Here is an 18,780-nt window from a genome sequence, read left to right as displayed (position 1 = left end):
TCCCTGAAGTTACAGGATATGAAGAAGAGTGCTGTCCATTTTGGACAACATTTATACTAAGATTGGTAAAAAAGGGTTTAATAATCTTAAAGATGTTACCTGATAAAAAGAAAGCTTATGGAGAAGACCAGCATGCCAAACTTTATCAAAAGCTTTAGAAATGCTGAAAGCAATAGCCTTAGCCTCTCCACATCTATCTAATGCATGCTAAAACCTATCAGTTATTACCATTAACAAATCAGAAGTAGAACAAGAAGATCGAAATCCATATTGATGATCAGAAAGTAAGTTGTTAGATTCAAATTGAGAGATTAAGTGTTTATTAATTAAAGACTCAAAAACCTTGCTTATGATAGGAAGAATAATAATAATGTGGTAGTTAGATGAGTCAGATCACTCTCCAAAGTTTTTGAAAATAGGGATTACAAATGCCGCTTTCCAGCAGGCTGGAAAATAAGGCTCTGATAAGCACTTGTTAATTGAATTAAGAGATTATATTGATGAAAAGTTCTTAACAAACAATTTAGCTTTGTCTTTAGGTCTTTAGACTTCTCCAGAAGTGATGAGAGCCTAATTTTTGAGATGAACTATGAGATTTTGAATAATGCCAAAGCCTGAAAATAGCAGTCTTTTGCGTTATTCAAAACCTTTTTACAATGGTTTCTAGCAATAGTAAACAGGCATCAATTTTTAGGAGAATTGTTTTGCTTATAGATATGGTAGTAAAGGTTTCTATTTGAAATTGCAGCAGCACTATGCGAATAAAACCATGGAGAAGAGTGAGGTTTGACTGAGGTTTGAGTTTTATCAAGAGGCAATAAAAGATCCCATGCCAGCCTGAATCCAAGAAGTCTTGTAAGAAGCACATTTGTTAGCAGGAAGACGAAGATTTCTACCCAAGGACCATCATGAAGAAAATCATGAAAAGAGTCCAAGTCAGTTTTATGATAAAAGGTATGGTTATAGATGGATTCTGATAATGAAGAATAATGAGATAACAGTTTTAGAGAGATCAAATCATGATAAGAAGCATTTAAAGGTGAATGTGGAGAAACTGAGCACTGACTAAGATCAGAAACAAGACATAAGTTGAGTAGAGAAGGCAAATGATTTAGGTTGTCTGGAAAGCAAGTTAGAAAGTTGACTATTTGAGTTAGAGATTGAGAAAGGCAAAAGTTGTGGGCCTTAACATCTGTAAAGTCACAGACACAAGATCCAAGCCATTCAGTGTGATGGGCATTAAAGTCACCAACAACAACAATAAAGAGAGAGGGTTTGGTCAAATTGATTTGAAATAACATTGAAGAAAATTCAATTTTGTTCTATATCTCGACAAGATTCTCTCAAGAAAGAATGCTTTCTTGAGAGAATCTTGTTGAGATATAGAACAAAAAGGAAGACGATAGAGTTAAGTGGTGCTAAGTAAAAGCATATATAAGAATAGTCTGTGGTTCAAACCTAGTTTCCTGACAAATGCGTAAATTCTTACGAATGTAAATGCCAGAGATAAGCAGTTGACTATTGGAGTCTTTACGAATTAAAGGAAGATAACTATCAACACAAAGATCACAAGATGAGACACCTGAACTCAAATTAGTCTCACAAAGAGCAAGTAGGTCTGGTGAACTTTGCAAGAGAAGACTCAACAGAAGAAGTTACTTCGAAGACCACAAATATCAGTGAATGATAGATTTAGAGAACTTGGTGGTGACGTTGGTTTTTCGTGTTTTATAGTTTTTGGTACTTTAATCATTTTTCAATTTGTTATAGATCTCAACTCAAACCACAGGTAGTACTCGGTACACTATTTAATAGTCCCAGCAATTGCCTAATTACTATTAATAAACCCTAACAATGCCTACCAAAAGTATGAATAGGGACACCATCCATGCACAACATGGCAACAACTGTTAGTACTCTGATATTTTACAGTTGTTGATGGAATTAGCCTCTCTGAGAGCTACCACAGAGTTCTGAAAACCTGACTACTAGCTGGCCTTAGAACCATAAACCTGAGTTTTATAGCTGTACCCTCATTAGGAGGTAGTAGAATGAGTTGCCTAGTCATAAAAACAGAGACACAAGTAAAATTCTTGCATTGAGTCAAGAAGATCTAGCATTCAACATCCTAAACTGGAAACAATGTATTATAAGTACATCTATGCCAGCCTAATAGATGATGATGAGATGCGAGGCTGGTCAACAGAATCTGTTGACCCTTTAAGTCTTTTCTATCAGGCCTTTTACAAGACAGTAGCCGGATGCATTTTACATCTGCCCAAGATGAGTATTTTTATTGAAACACCATCTTAAGCCTTTACTTAACCAAGAGCCCCAAAGCAGCAGGTATTTAAAGCCGGAGTTAGCTTCTCCTAGCCTTTGCCTTAAAAAAACCTTTCCTATCAAGCAGCAGGACATAAAACAGGTTGTACTGTTTTATGTCCTGATGTTTTACCAGTATCAGGATAAACTGACTTGACATTTAATCTGACCTGGCATTTAACCTGACCTGATATTTTCATAACTGTATTTAAAACTTGTTTTTTTTTAAATTCAATAGTATGTCAAGTTCTTTTGATATTTATTCATGAATATAACTTATTTTTACAAATTATCTTATTGGTAAAAATAAGAATTCTATTATGTGGTAGTTATTTGTTCGTGTGTGGGTAATTCCGCATCAAATCACCCAAAATTTAGAAAATTTTAAACCATGGGTCCTCAAATTTTTTAAAAACTTCTTTGGCTGTTGCATCTTAAAAAGAAAAGTTAACACATAAAATTTCAGCTAAAAGTGTTGAGTGGTTGACAAGATACTGCAATTTTGATATTGTCTGGTTTCCCAAAATGACCCGGTTTTCATAGCATTCTGAAAAAACATTTTTCTTAAAAAAACAGGAAATAAAAATGGCAAAGTTATGAAAATAAACATATATAATGTTTTTTTGACGCTGAATTCAATAAATGTACTTAAAATGCTGAAATATAAAAGAAACATGCTTGAAAATTAATAAAACAACTAGTTTCTATAAACCAACTTTGGGGCCCAATATCTCAAAATACCCCTGTCAAATTTTTTTTTTTGCTGTTATTATTTTCAGCTGCTTATAATCTTACTAGGCACAAAAAATCTAACTGGAAAAACAACTGAAACATATGGAACTTTAATTTCAAAGATATATCAAATTTTTAATAAATTATTTTAAAAAACTTGCAAATAGAGTTCTGTAAAATATTAAATTTGGTTTATAGACTCCTTAAAAAAACAAAAACAACTTTGTTATATTTAAGGAAGTCTTAATTATATGATAACTTAGTTATTTGATCTTAATAACTGAAAATTTTTAATAACTGAAAAAAACATTTTAATCAGTTTTTATATAAAAAATAATTAAGTGTGATATTGATGTGCATTTGTTTAAAAAAAAAATTTGACAACTATATTTTCTATAAGTTTATAATAACTAGTTTATAAAAAGTTCTGGTATAGAACAGCATTTATTGGTGAAATTTTATTCAAATTTTAACAAATTTACAATTTGATATATATATAGATTGCATATATATATAAATATATCTATAAAGAAAATTAACAAAATCTATCAGTGTAAAAAATTATGCAACAGGGATTCTGAAAAGGTTTGAATTATTTCTATATTAAATTTTTTTCTTTTGAACTGAAAATTAAGTAGGAAAGAAGAATTCTCTTTTTTTTAGGAAATACATTCATACTAAGTAATTTATTATAAGATGTGTTCTATTGGCTTAATGACATCAGATGCATGCAAAGGCCAACAAGATGTTATTGAAACTTTAAGCAATGAAGAAAAAATAACTATATCATTACGCTGTAACATTGAACTATCAAACTTAATAATGTTATGTGAAAGACATACTACAAAATATTTGAAAATGTATCCTATATGGCAGAAAACATGCTGTGATCCATTCCATAGACATACAAAGAAAATCACAAGTAAGTAGAAGTAGAATTTAAATATTTTAATATATATACTTTTTTAATTTGTGTTTTCCAAAACATAAACAATGTTTTAAATAATTGTGCAGATAAGCTTTATACAATTCAATTACTTTTTAAACAATTACTTTTAGAAAATCTCAAAGTAGTTACAATAAATGAATCACAAATCATGATGAGAAGTAGTTTAAATATTGCTCCTGGAAAGAAACTTTGCAAACCTTGTAAGCAAAAGATTGTCAGACAAGCAGATCTTAAGAAAGAGAAGCAAAGTCAGAGTGAACAAGATCAGGATTTTCTAATATCATCATTGAAATCAAAAAGACAGGAGATCAATGAAGAACTTGAAAATTTTAATATATCTCCTCTAAAATCTCATTCAAAGTCATCAAAACATATACTTTCAGAAGGAAAGCAAAAAGTTGCGCGCTTTAATGAAATGGTAAGTAGCGTTACTAGAAAATCTGAAAGTCAATTCAATGTTCCCTCAAAACTGTGTTATGAAACAAATAACATGAAAAAGAAGGCTGAAAACTTTGATGAAATTATGAGCTTGATAAAAGAATAAATTATTTGTTCTGACAAAAGGACTATTGTTCAACTTTTAACACTGGCACCCCCAAGTTGGTCAATATTAGAAGTACAAAATAACTTTGCAGTTACAGTATACCAAGCAAAAATGGCTAGACAAATTTTTAACAAAAAAGGATTGTTAGCTATCTCTCCGTTGTATAAAGGTAAAGTCTAACACAAAGAAATAGAAGATTCTGTTAAATTTTTTTATGACTCTAGTGATTTATGTAGAACTATGCCTGGAAAAAAAGATTATGTTAGCATTGTTAGCATTCAAAAGAACGTCCATAAACAAAAAAAACTGCTTTTGTGTAATTTAAAGGAACTATATGTAATATACAAAGAAAACAATCCAGAAATACAAATAAGTTACTCAAAATTTGCTTCACTTAGACCAAAGTGGTGCATTTTGCCAGGTGCAAGCGGTACACACTCTAATTGTGTTTGTTCTTATCACCAAAATGCTTAATTGCTAGTAGATGCCTTAAATATTGGACTAAAGTATAAGGATTTACTTTCGAAAACCGTTTGTTCAGTAGAAAACAAAGAATGCATGCTTTCACAGTGTGATAACTGTCCTGGTAAAGAACCCTTTACCAAATATTTATATGAGATTTTTGGAGAATACGAAGATGATTTTGAGATACACTACAGGCAATGGGAAACTACTGATCATGCAACACTATTGAGTTTAACAGCAGATGTTCCAGCATTTGTTGAACTATTAGTATCTTGCTTTGAAAAGCTACAAGCTAATTCTTTTATTGCTCGCTCTCAATCACAGTACCTTAACCAACTATAAAGATGATAAAGGTGTACTGAAACATATTTCTTACTGTTTTATATCAGACGACATTACACATGATGTAACTTACGTGTACAAAATATTTTAACTAATCATACCAGTATTAAAAATAAAATTTTTCAATATGTCCATATTCCATTTTTTCACTAATGGTTGCGCAGGACAGTACAAAAATTGTAAAAGCTTTTACAATCTATGCCAACTAGAGAGCGAATTTGCCTTTAAAGTTGAATGGAACTTTTTTGCCACGTCCCACGGAAAGTCACCATGTGATGGGATTGGTGGTACTGTAAAAAGATTAACAGCACAAGAAAGTTTAAAACGACCATACAGAAACCAAATTCTCACTTCAGAAGCTATGTATGAATTTTGCATTGAGAAAATCAAGGTTGTTAACTTCATTTACATAAAGGGATTAGACTTACAATTGCAACGTGAAGAGTAAAAAGAAAGGTACACTGGTGTAACAACTCTACCTGGTACGCGTAGCTTTCATCAATTTATTCATCTTGGAGATAACAGGGTTGGGGCAAAGAGGTCTAGTACGGATACTAATTGTACAATAATCCACAATCTTGAAAAGAAACAAGATATATTTCAAATTGATACTGTTACTTTAGGAGGTTATGTACCTGTAGTCTATGATGATAAGTGGTGGATCGGCATTGTAACTGAAACCAACCTAGAAGAAGTTGATGCTAAAGTTAAATTTCTTCACCCGAAAGGTCCATCAATCTATTTTAACTGGCCTGAAAGAGAAGACTACTGTTTTATTCCCAACATCAACATATTGAAAAAACTATCTGTTCCACAAGCTTGCTCTAGTTCCAGTAGAAACTATGTGTTTGAAAAAGCTGAAATAGAAGAAGTACAAGTAAAATGGGAACAATATTGTGAACTATTACAAACACAGTCAAAATAACTTACATCTTCGATACCTTTGAAAATCTTGTTTATTCAAGTAACTTTTTAAATTACGATTAACTTATTTTCATTTTATTTACAAATATTGTTTGGGAATTTCTTGAAAAAGTAACACACCTTTGAAATTAAAGTTTTATATGTTTCAGTTGTTTTTCCAGTTAGATTTTTTTTGCCTAATAAGATTATAAGCAGCTGAAAATATTAACAGCAAAAAAAAAAATTGACGGGGGTGTTTTGAGATATTGGGCCCCAAAGTTGATTTATAGAAACTAGTTGTTTTATTAATTTTTAAGCATGTTCCTTTTATATTTCAGCATTTTAAGTGCATTTATTGAATTCAGCGTCAAAAAAATATTATATATGTTTATTTTCATAGTTTTGCCATTTTTATTTCCTGTTTTTTTAATAAAAATGTTTTTTCAGAATGTTATGAAAACCGGGTCATTTTGGAAAACCAGGTCAATATTAAAATTGCAGTATCTTGTCAACCGCTCAACATTTTAAGAAGAAGTTTTGCATGCAATATTTTTTTATAGTTAGGAATAATGTGTCAAAATATAACACAAAAAGAAGACACATGGTTCAATAGACTGGGTGATTTGATGTGGAATTACCCGTGTACAAATAATAATCAAAAAATAAATAAGTTGTGATAAACAAACAAAAGATTATATTTAAATATAAGATAATCAAGAAAAATTAAGAGTTTTTTTGAGGATAACACTTTTTTGCGGCCACAGGGGGTAGAGATTAGCAGGGTTGGCAGAAGATAAGAAGTTGAGGGAGTAGACAAGCAATCTTCTAGTGATGTCTTTCCTTCTCACTCTTCCTCCCTCAGTTATAAACCGGTGCCTGGGCCCCTTATTTTTAAATATCACTTATGTTTGTGTTCACCTTGTTTAGTTTTGTCTAGAGATAAAGATTCGATGAAATGGGGTCTTTTTGCAAAAGACATTTTTTTTGAATACATGAATTTTGCCATAAACGTAAGCGTATTCGACTTTAGTTACACTTAAAAAAACTAATTTGTTCAAGATTTTAATATTAATGTTTAAAATACTCTTTTAAATTGCAAATATTATGTTATTCATAAATAATGCTTGGAAATTGTTTAATTTAAAATTCATTAAAATATAAAATTTATAAATTTATTTAAAACATTTAGTAACTACTATATGTATATGTATATATTTGAATACAAAAAAATAAGTATAGTTACTGTTACTTTAACTTTGATTTGAATTCAAGTATTAACAATTCTGTTCATTTAACTTTTACTGAAAGTTGATAATTTTTATGGTGTTATGGCGCCTTTATAAGATATTATAATTAGGTTTAAAAGATATATCTGCAATAAATTTAATAGTTAAAAATATATATAATTAAAAAAAAATGCATTCATTAAATAAGTTGCATTTGCTATGAATTTTTTAAATATTATGACATTGAAGTTTAATTATAACTAACTTAAAACTTTTATTATGTTATTGTCATTGTTTTGTTGTTTCGTTTTCCTTAAGTCAAGCAAAATAGCAAGCAACAGATAGAAAGTTCATTCATTCAAACATTAAATAAGCGTGATTACTTAATTGTTATACTATTGTTATTAAGGTTGGATTTTTACTTTAGTTCATTTATTATTCAAAACTGTTTGCTCATTTAGGTGAATGGTGCTCATTTAGCTAACAGGACTTCATTTCAAAACTATCCATATATAAATGCCACAAAAAGACTTATGTTTGTTATTACTTTTTTTTCCCTTAGAGTAATAACAAGTTGATCCTGAAACAATTATATCTTTAGACAATATATAGCTTTGGCCATCCAATGTGCATTTTGTGTTGCACCTGGAGCCTGAAACTTTCCATTAAACTTTGATGTTGTAGTTGCAAATTCAAGAGTTCTAAGTACTCATCCCTGGGTTTTTGACTTTTAATTGCTTCACAGTAGTATATTAACATTTATTCACGGAGTTTGATAAGAAAATAACAGTTAAAAAGTTTTTCATTTCCTTTAGAGAACAGCTCTTTGTTGATTGCTGGCTATTGTTTCTGAAAACTGTTAAAAACTCTCAATTTAGGTCCTCCACTGGTTCCAAATTCAGTTGTGAAAAATGGTTGAGAGTGTGTCTTAAAACACATGGTGCCTCCATGCTATACAAATAACATTTTAATTAAGATTCCACTCCATTATTATGCAGGCACTAATGTTCAACTCAGTGTTGGATGAAGTAGAGTCAAAAACCAGTCCCTGAACATGTTCATTTAATTTCCAATCTTCAAGAGCTTTTATACATGCATCAGCCTGTTGCTCATCTGTACATTGACCAATCTTTGGAATGCCCAGCAATTTTTCCATCCCACTACCAGTCACAAGAATGGCAGTTGTATTCACTTTTTGTTGACCAACAGTGATATCAGGTAAGAGATTTCTATCCCAATGCAAAAGAAGTGGATCATGAGGAGAGAAATTGGCCTTGTCAGACATAGTACTTCACGAACTAATAACCTTGTTCTATGGATTGTGCTGTAGGACAATGATAAATCTTTTACTGAGTGACCAAGAGCCGGAGCCACTGTTCCAACCATGAAGAGTGCATAGGGATTAGAAATATTAACCCGATCAAGAGATGATACAACACATCTGATAGAACTTTTATCTTCTTTTTTGTTGAACCACATATGCTGGAAGTGGAAAAAATCTAATATTTATCATTATTTGAGAACTAGAGCTACTTTCACTCACAATGACAACTGCTGATGAAGAAGGAACAAGTTCAGTTTTTCCATCAATTTGGCTTTACTGCTTTAATGCCTCATTTCCATTTTAGTTTCTCAAACTTGTTTCCGTGCTTCCCCAGCTGTTAAAATCCGATCAATCTCTGCCATACAGGGATTATTTCTTTCTGGATATTTTCAGAATTTCAGATATTTTTTAACTATAAGTTTTTCTGGATATCCAAAACATTTTCCATACATGCAAGTTTAGTTATATGTTTTTGTGATCACTCATCACTCATAGAAAAATTATGAAAAATTTGAATAAAATTAGAAACAACTCTAAGAAATTAACTCTAGTAAGTTTTTTAGTTACGTAAATAAAAATCTACACAACCCAAAAAAATATATCCCCTAAAAACCAATAGCAACTTAATTACTAGCAATGTTGAAATCGCTGAAGTGTTAAACAAACATTTTGAAAGTGTTTTTGTGGTACATGGCAGAAACTTGCCTAAAACAAATACTTTTGTTAGCGAATATATTAATATTGATTTTGTAGATTTCGTATTTTCGTAGTATTTTTCTGCAAAGTTAGTTTATTAAAGACTAAAAAACCTCAGACCTAGCACATCATTTAGACCTAATGGTATACCAAATATACTTTTAACAGTTAGCACATATGATATGTAGTCCGCTTTCATATATATTTGAATCAAGTATTACGTCAAGCTTGTTAACAAAATAGTGGCTTCAAGCTTCAGTTTCCCCTATTGTTAAAAAGGATCCACTTCAGATGCTAACTATTATAGACCTATCTCCCTCACATATACTAGCTATCGTGTCATAGAAAGTATTATTAGTTCAAGTGTTGCTGATTATCCTTATATAAATAATCTAATAACACCTAATCGACTTGGCTTTTTATCCAAAAGATTTACGTACACTAATCTTCTAGAATCAACTACTGACTGGAATAAAGCTTTAGATAGCAATTTAACTACTGATGTGGTGTACATTGATTTTCAAAAATCATTTGACTCTGTACCTCATCCAAAACTTTTGAAAAAACTTGCATGTACGGTATGATAGATAGCCTTCTTCATTGGATATCAGCATTTCTTTCCAACAGATATCAAAGGATTTTGGTTGGAAGTTTACTATCCAATCCGACCAGCATCCTTAGTGGAGTTCCCCAGGGTAGCGTTTTGGGTCCAATGTTATTCTTGTTATATATTAATGATCTACCCTCTATAATAAAAGATCTTAATTGCTCTCTAATGTTACTTGCTGACAATATCAAGCTATATAGTTCATTTAAGGATGCCGATTACAGTCTTGATCTTGCTGTTGCTCAAGATCACAAGTTCAAATTACGCAAACTAAAGTGTTAACTCAATGTCTGTAAATACTCTTTCTCACTCAGGATTGTTAATATTTGGAATAACTTGCTGTCTGACATCGAAAATGCCAAAAATATCAAGAGCTTCAAAATTAACTCTTCTAAATTAAATCAACTTTGAAAAATACGGGCTGACTAGTTTTTGTTTTGTAACTGTGGTCTTATATATAATAGTAATATATATATATATATATATATATATATATATATATATATATATATATATATATATATATATATATATATATATATATATATATATATATATATATATATATATATTAGTAGAAAATCACTTAACTAAATTTTTTTCCATTTGACACTGTGTTTCATCAACAAAGATTCATCAGAAATGAATGATCAAATTAATAAAACTTCAATTTATACCAAAAATTAAATTACAGGAAGTTGCAAATGTCTTAACTACTGTAAATTTTCACACATTTGTGGAATTTGCTGACACTATTATAAAAAGAATTCTTTAGAAATGATTACTTATGCTATTTTTTTTAAATGTTTTTTTAAAAAGGGTAGTTAATGTAAATATTATTTGAACTCATTTATTTTTATAGTTTTTTAGGAGAAACTTATTTTTGTGCCTACATTTAGAAATTAATTCTTTTGTTTAATAAGCATTCTTGATTTGCATGTGTAATTATTTCAAATTTTTCTTGTAGGCATAGTATGCATTTTTTGGAAATATTGTTATATGCAGGCGCTGTTTTAAGGATAGACCAATTCAGTAAAAAATCATCAATATTTTTTTCTTTTAATTCCCATATATATTTTGACAGCATGGTGTCTTTTGAAAACTTTTTATTCTTAAAAGATTGCTTATGATTGGCAAAACGTTTTTTCCATTCACCCTCTGTTATGCCAATATATTGTTTATCAGGTACATTCTTAGAGGAACGTTTTGATGAATCTTTGTTGATGAAACACAGTGTCAAATGGAAAAATATTTAGTTAAGTGATTTTCTACTAATATATAATTGCTCTGTTCTTTTAAGAACATCAAGGTCAGCCTAAAAAATTCCTTCTTTTAATTGACAGCTGCTCAATTTTGATCCTCTGTGTTTTTTCAGCAGCAGGTAATTTTTTTAACTTTCTTTTTGCATTATCAATTCTTTGAGTTGGTATTCTTCCACTCTCATATAATAATTATTGCCCATATACTTTTTTTCAGTTCTTGTTTCTCTTCTAAATGGTGAAAAAGCAACTTTTGAAGAACATCCCCTCTTGAAGGAAGACTGGCAGTTGACAGAATTTTTGTAGGTTTACCAACAAACCACACCTCATGTCAAGCCAAAATACATGTTGTAAAGCTTATCAAAAAATAATTTAATTTTATATTTATTTAATTCCTGAAGTCTCTGTAACAATATTACTTAATGATAATTCAAGTCTATGATTAGCCCAATGCCAAACTATAACTTAAAGACATTTTATATTTTATATACAACAATAAATTTTTAAAAGCAATCCATAAAAATTTTGCACAAAAATTACTTAAATCAAGTGTTTTTTTCTTATACAGAACACATTTCTGAGTTGTGATAAAGCAGTTTATTGATTTTTAAAGACCTCTACATAATTATGCATTATATAATTATCCATTATATGGTTATGATTATGCATTATATGATTATAATTATATATCATATGATTATATAATTACGCATTATATGATTATAATTACACATTATATGATTATGATTATATACCATTATATGCATTATATAATTATATAATTATGGATTATAATTATGGATTATAATTATGGTTATAATTATGCAATATATGATTATAATTATATATCATAATATGATTACAGTTATGCATTATATGATTGTAACTATGCATTATATGATTATGATTACATATCATTAAATGTTTATACAATTATGGATTACTATGAGTAATATAGTAATATAAAAAGTTTTTAAAGTTTTTTTATCATTTTGTATTCAGAAAATGAATGGTTTTCTTTTAAACTTTTTTGAAATTTTTTTTTGAAAAATTTGTTCTAAAATAAATACTACTCTTTGTATTGCACTTCTAAATTTGCATTATAATCTGTTTATTTCAGGTTTTATTCAAATGTTTCTACACTAAAAATATTCAAGTAGTAAAGTATTCAAGTAGTACACCATGCAAAATAAACCATGCAAAAATATATAGCTTACTCTTATTTACCACCATTCAAGCACAAAAATGTAAGAAATTTTTATATAGTCTTTTTTTGTGTACATTTATGTTTTTTATCTTAATTGTAATTTTTATTCAAAATTGTAGTCTAATATGTTTTTTACCATATTTAAGCTCTAAGTGACCTATATAGACAGTCAATGTAAAAAGGAAAAGATTATATTTGTGACTTTCCTAATAATATTAGTGATTGCTTCCTCACTAAGATTTTTTACTGAAATGCTTTTCTCAAAAAAAAATTAGGCTTGTTATTTTTGGATATTACTAATTGTTCTATCAATGTCATTTTTGGACCCGATGTTGACTCTACAGCTAAAAAGCATCATTATTGTTTGTTGCTACAAGAAGTTTAGACTATCTTCTCAGATCAATTTATCTTTTTATCAATTTAATTATATATATATATATATATATATATATATATATATATATATATATATATATATATATATATATATATATATATATATATATATATATATATATATACATATATATATATATACATATATATATATACATATATATATATATATATATATATATACATATATTTATATACATATATATATATACATATATATATATATATATATATATATATATATATATATATATGTATATATATATATATATATATATATATATATATATATATATATATGTATATATATATATATATATATATATATATATATATATATATATATATATGTATATATATATATATATATATATATATATATATATATATATATATATATATATATATATATATATATATATATATATATATATATATATATAGTGATGTTTAAAGAGTGCTTGGCTGATAAGTGTTTTGATTCAAACTCATTTAAATTAGTTTGCAGCTCTCTTTGTGAATAATTCAAGTGAACCAGTACATTGTGTCCTAGAAAATGCAATCTAAAATGATGATTTTCTGAACAGCCAATTTTATTGTCAAGATTGTGGTGTATAGATTTCAGCATAAGCAAATGAAAACTTTGAAATTTCATGGCAGATCATTGTATCTCAATGAGTACATGAATACATGGTGGATGCATTTGGCAATTATATTAAATAAAATGTCTGCATAAAAAAAATACTCAGAGTTTATATGAACACTCAAAAAGACTTATCAAACCATCTGCAAAATATTTCCATTTGTAAAATGGAAATATTTTGCATTCACTGTAGAAAGATGATCTCCCAAATTTGTGTTAATTAAATAAAAAGATCAAGCTATCTCTTTTTAATTTTCTTTCTGCTTGAAAAACATTAATGTTGAAAATTATACCAGCATCAAAACTATTTCTGAAAAACATCAGAACAAAAAACTCCTGCTTTCATATGATTTTCATAAGTGCAAGTCAGGAAATTTGAAAACTTGATTATGTAATCATTTTATTATCGAGTAAACTTATTCTTCCATTTCTAAATAATGCAGGTTTTTTAGACAGCATTGCAACAAACGACAGCTTACAATTACAAAGTTGTGATCCGTAGTTTAAATTTGAAAAAGTGATTAAAAATTCCACAATAAACGAGGTTATTTGGAGATATTAAGTTTAAATCCAAAGAAAATTTTATTTAATGCAAATTTGATGTATGCAATGAAGCTAATAAATATTCCTTATGTTTAAAAATTCTCCACTGACGCGAGCGTAACAAGAAAAAAATAAAATTATTTTAGACCGCTTAACTGTAGCTTTTCTTTGGTGTACACCTTTTTGCGTTTAAGTTGACCAATTTTCACTTTGATTTGGCATTTTTTCATTTATATTGTGAGTAAAAACAAAGTACAATGACATGTAGATAATTTAAAGAAACCTTAAAAAGTCATATGATGTGCATTCAACCACATGCCTAAACATAATTTTGATGTGCACGTTTTGCACTTCTTAAAACCTACTATTGCCCATAAGGTTTTAGAAAATGTTGCCAAATAAATTAAAAAAACACTTTATGAAAATTAATGTGCAATAAATTATAGACTAGTTAATTAATAACATTTATTTAATAAATAACATAATCAATATTTTTTAAAGTCTTATCATGCTTATCAAAGTTTTCAAATAACAATTAGCATCATGAAAAATATTTATCAAAATTATGTTAACAAAAATTGATAGTTTTTATCAAAGATTATTATTTTATAAAATGATCTGAAATGTTTCATTGAAACATGATCTAGGAAAGCCAATCGGGAGATGAGAACTATCTCTTATAGAAACAACAAAAACCTGGACATTTTGAGCTTTTACATTTACAAGCACTTTCTAACTGTGGTTCATCTTAGTGTTTATCTAGAAACTGTGCATTCACCCCTTTTTGAGAATGTTACTTTGTCATTCTACCATAAGATCGAAATTAAAAAAAGCTGTACAACTCTCACAAAAAAAGATGTATAACTCTACTTTTTTTATAGTTGTTTTAAGCTCACAATAGAAATTAAGGTACGTAAGCAGCAAGGAAGCTGTTTAAAGTATTTTGAGATTTCCATTTACAAGCACTTTCTAATTGTTATTCATCATAGTTTTCATCTAGAAACTGTGCATCCAACACATTTTGAAAATGTTTCTTTGTGTTATCAATGGACAAACCTTATTAACAGATCAGAAAACTTTTGAAGACTAATTGTGTGAAACTTGCATGTCAAAAAAGGTGACTTGAACAATAAAAAAAGTAACAAAAAGCAAAGAAAGAAGAATAATGGAAATAAAACATTATTTTTCTGTTTAATTAGTCCTTAGAATTCTTTAAAATTAAAAGTCCTTCATATCTTTGCAGTTGATGTATGTATGCATGTAGGCCTTACAAAACAAAATAGTTCTTAGCTAGCAAAAACTTTAAAACACGAGAATGAATTTTAGTAGATGACACAAGAGATGCTAGCTTTAAAGAACAGTGCCCATTAGTGCCCAATGTTCTTATAGAAAAGAGAAAGTAAAGCAACATTACAACCATGTGACGGTTGAAGTAGGTTCAACTATGTTTACAATGTGTTTTTACACCTTGTCTAAAAGAAAAAGGACATCATGGAAGATCTGCCCCAGATATGGCAACAGGGCTCCATACAGGGACAGATCTGAGATTTATAAAGATAAAGAATAGAATTCAGAGTAAGAATAAGTGAGCATAATAAAGAGATGCAACCTTAGCAGATGCTAATTTTGTAATGGATTTGATATATGGTTTTCAAGAAAGATTGGAGGAGTAAATTCTAAAAAACAAAAGGTACATAACTCATTGAGTACATTACCGTTCATAAATATAGAAAGATCTAGATTATTGCGATAACCATTATCCAAAAAAAAATTCTGAGTAAAAGTTTACAGCTACTTAATCAGGCCTTCGCGTAAGAGCCTGAGGGCGTGCAGTCGCACGCCTTATATGACCACGCATATAATACTTTGTTTTGACAACTTAACCACGGCTCTTTACAAGTTTTGATAACTTGCGCTTTTATAAAAGATGCTAATAAAACAAAGCAACCTTAACTTAAAATAAACAATCCATAAACTGAAAAGAGAATAAAATCTTGAAAAAAAAAAAAAACTTGACAAAAAGAATAACAAAATAAATAAAAGAAAAACCAGTTAAAAAAAATTTTAAACATTATTTATACATAAACAAAAAAAATTAAAACATTTATTATTTAATGTAAACTTAATTGTAAGCAAAGGTTAAAATAAAAAATTTATCACAGCTCTATCAATCTTTATCATTCTCTCCCATGAATAAATAATCTAATACAAGAGCGGATTCATAGTGAGAGGGAGGGCCATTAGGGCGTCTGCCCCCCCCCCCTTCTTCAGATTATTTATTTACTTTTTTAGAAATTGATATATTTGACACAGCATGATGTTCAAAAATGTAAGTAAATTAGACTGTTTAAAAGTGAAATTTAATAAAATTTTGCGGTGTAAATTTTAAATTTTACAAAAAAGTTAATAGAATACAGGATGCAGCAAATTGTCAAACGTGTGCATGTTTGTTAAAAAAAAGAGAGAAAAACAAACTTTATGTTTCTTTACTTTTGCTTGTGCAAATATTTGCGTGTTTACTTAAGGTTTTCCAAAACAAATGCATTACTTCAGCAATTTTTTTTCCAAATAATTTTGCGATTGATACTTTTTTATTCATTTTAAAAAACATATATTTAAAATAAAAAACAATTAAATTCAGAGACTTTTAAAAAAACCATGCCAAACATGATTATAACAGTGCTTCTTTTAAGTAAAATAACTTTAAACACTATTGAATAAAGTAATCATGTTTTAGTATGGTTTTTGCATTTGTTTACAAAGGCATTCAAAATTTAACTTAAAATGAATGTAATTGCTAATTACTTTGAGAAAAACAATGCTTAAACATTATGATTGCTTTCTTTTATTGAAGAAAGCAATAATAATGTTTAAGAATTATTATTGCACTTAAAACTTTTATGTAATTAGCAATTACATTAAAAGTTTTAAGTGAATTCCTTCATTTTAAATAATATTTTGCATGCTTGGTTTTTTTTTTATATTTATATTTATATATTTATATTTTATATATTTATTTGTTTTATATTATTTTTTTTTTATATATTTATATTTATTTTATTTTATATATTTATTTATTTTATATATTTATATATTTATATTTATATATTTTTTTATATTTATATTTATATTATATTTTCTTACTTTTCTTAAAGTGAAGTAATGTTTCTTAAAGTGAAGTAATGTTTGCATCTTAAAAGCACTTTTAAAAGTTTTAAATAGAATTTTTAAGTTTTGCTGAAATATATATAACCTAATAAAATATACTGAATTATGTTTATTATAGTTTTTATTTTTTATAGTGCGTTTAATAACACCAATAATATGATATTTTTATTAATTTATAATTAAATACTCAAATTGGTATTATTATTTTTAAAGGTTTTAAAAAAGAAATGTCAAAACAACTTTTATTTTATTTTAATTTCTTTTAAGTGCATAAGTTTTTTTATTAGTAAATAAATTTAATGAACTAAAATTAGAAAAATTCATTATTTTGTATCAATGGATAACAGTTCACAATCATAAGGTTATTGCATATTAATTATCATTAATTTGCATGCACTTTGCAAGTGCGTAAAAAAAAAGCTTAAAAAAATAAAAGTTAACTAAACCTACCAAGCATCTTTGATATATTTAATAACTTATTACTAGAACAAAAATAATTTGAAAATAAAACTGTTTTATTTGACATAAATCTCTTATTATATTCTTTCATCAATAAATAGAGATACTAACGCCAACGTTCATTAAGAGCATTTAAAAAAACCGTTTGTCGTGTCCTGGGATAGTTTAAAACTAGTTCGCAGTAGTAATTTAAGTAATTTTTTCTTAATAGAAATTTTATTTCCACGATAAAACTGTTTGTAATGATTATTTGATGGCTACTGTACACATTTTGTCATAAACTCTGATCTAAATATTTTTTTAATGACCGCCTTTTATTAAATTGCAATAAAGTACTCAGGAAATTTTGTAGCAGTTTAATTGTAATTATGGAATCAATAAAATTAAAAATGGCATTTACTTTTGCTTCATTTTTTTACCGCAATTTTTAAAAGTGCTAATTGTCAAAACTTGCAAAGAACCGTGGCCAAGTTGTCAAAACAAAGTATTATATGTGTGGTCATGTAAGTCATGCAACCGCACACCTCTTATGCAAAAGCCTGTTTATGTAAATTAAAAAAAGTATAAGGCCAAGGAAAGAACTTTGAGGAACCCCTGAAGTTGCAGGAAAGGAAGAAGAGTGCTCTCCATTGAGGATAACTTATACTATGATTAGTAAGAAAGAATTCATTAGTCTTCAAGATTTTACCTTATACATGGTAAGAAAAGAATCTATGTAAAAGCCCAACATGCTAAACTTTATCAAAGGCTTTAGAAATGTTGAGAGCAATAGCCTTAGCCTCTCCACATCTATCCAATGCACGATACAGTTATTACTGTTAACAAATTAGCACTAGCAGATCGAAATCCACATTGATGATCAGAAAGTTATTAGATTCAAAATGAGAGATTAAGTGTTTGTTAATTAAGACTCAAAAACCTAGGGATAATAGAAGACACTTTCCAACGGGCCGGAGAACAAGGCTTTGAAAAGCACTTGTTAAATAGTTTTGAAA

The 18,780-nt window shown here is 28.1% G+C and overlaps 1 protein-coding gene across 1 annotated transcript in view; it reads left to right on the top strand.

Moving 5' to 3' along the window:
• The window catches only part of LOC105845853 (uncharacterized), a 201,050-nt gene that overhangs the window by 23,372 nt on the left and 158,898 nt on the right, over positions 1-18,780 (top strand). Inside the window, exon 3 of the mRNA XM_065813584.1 lies at positions 12,490-12,616. Coding sequence (XP_065669656.1) covers positions 12,490-12,616 — 127 coding nt within the window. The remainder of the gene's footprint in view (positions 1-12,489; positions 12,617-18,780) is intronic.

The sequence above is a fragment of the Hydra vulgaris genome, chromosome 12 (genome assembly GCF_038396675.1).
Source record: "Hydra vulgaris chromosome 12, alternate assembly HydraT2T_AEP".
NCBI lineage: Eukaryota > Metazoa > Cnidaria > Hydrozoa > Anthoathecata > Hydridae > Hydra > Hydra vulgaris.
Note: the sequence above shows the minus strand (reverse complement) of the source record. Positions and strands in the feature narration are given on the sequence as shown.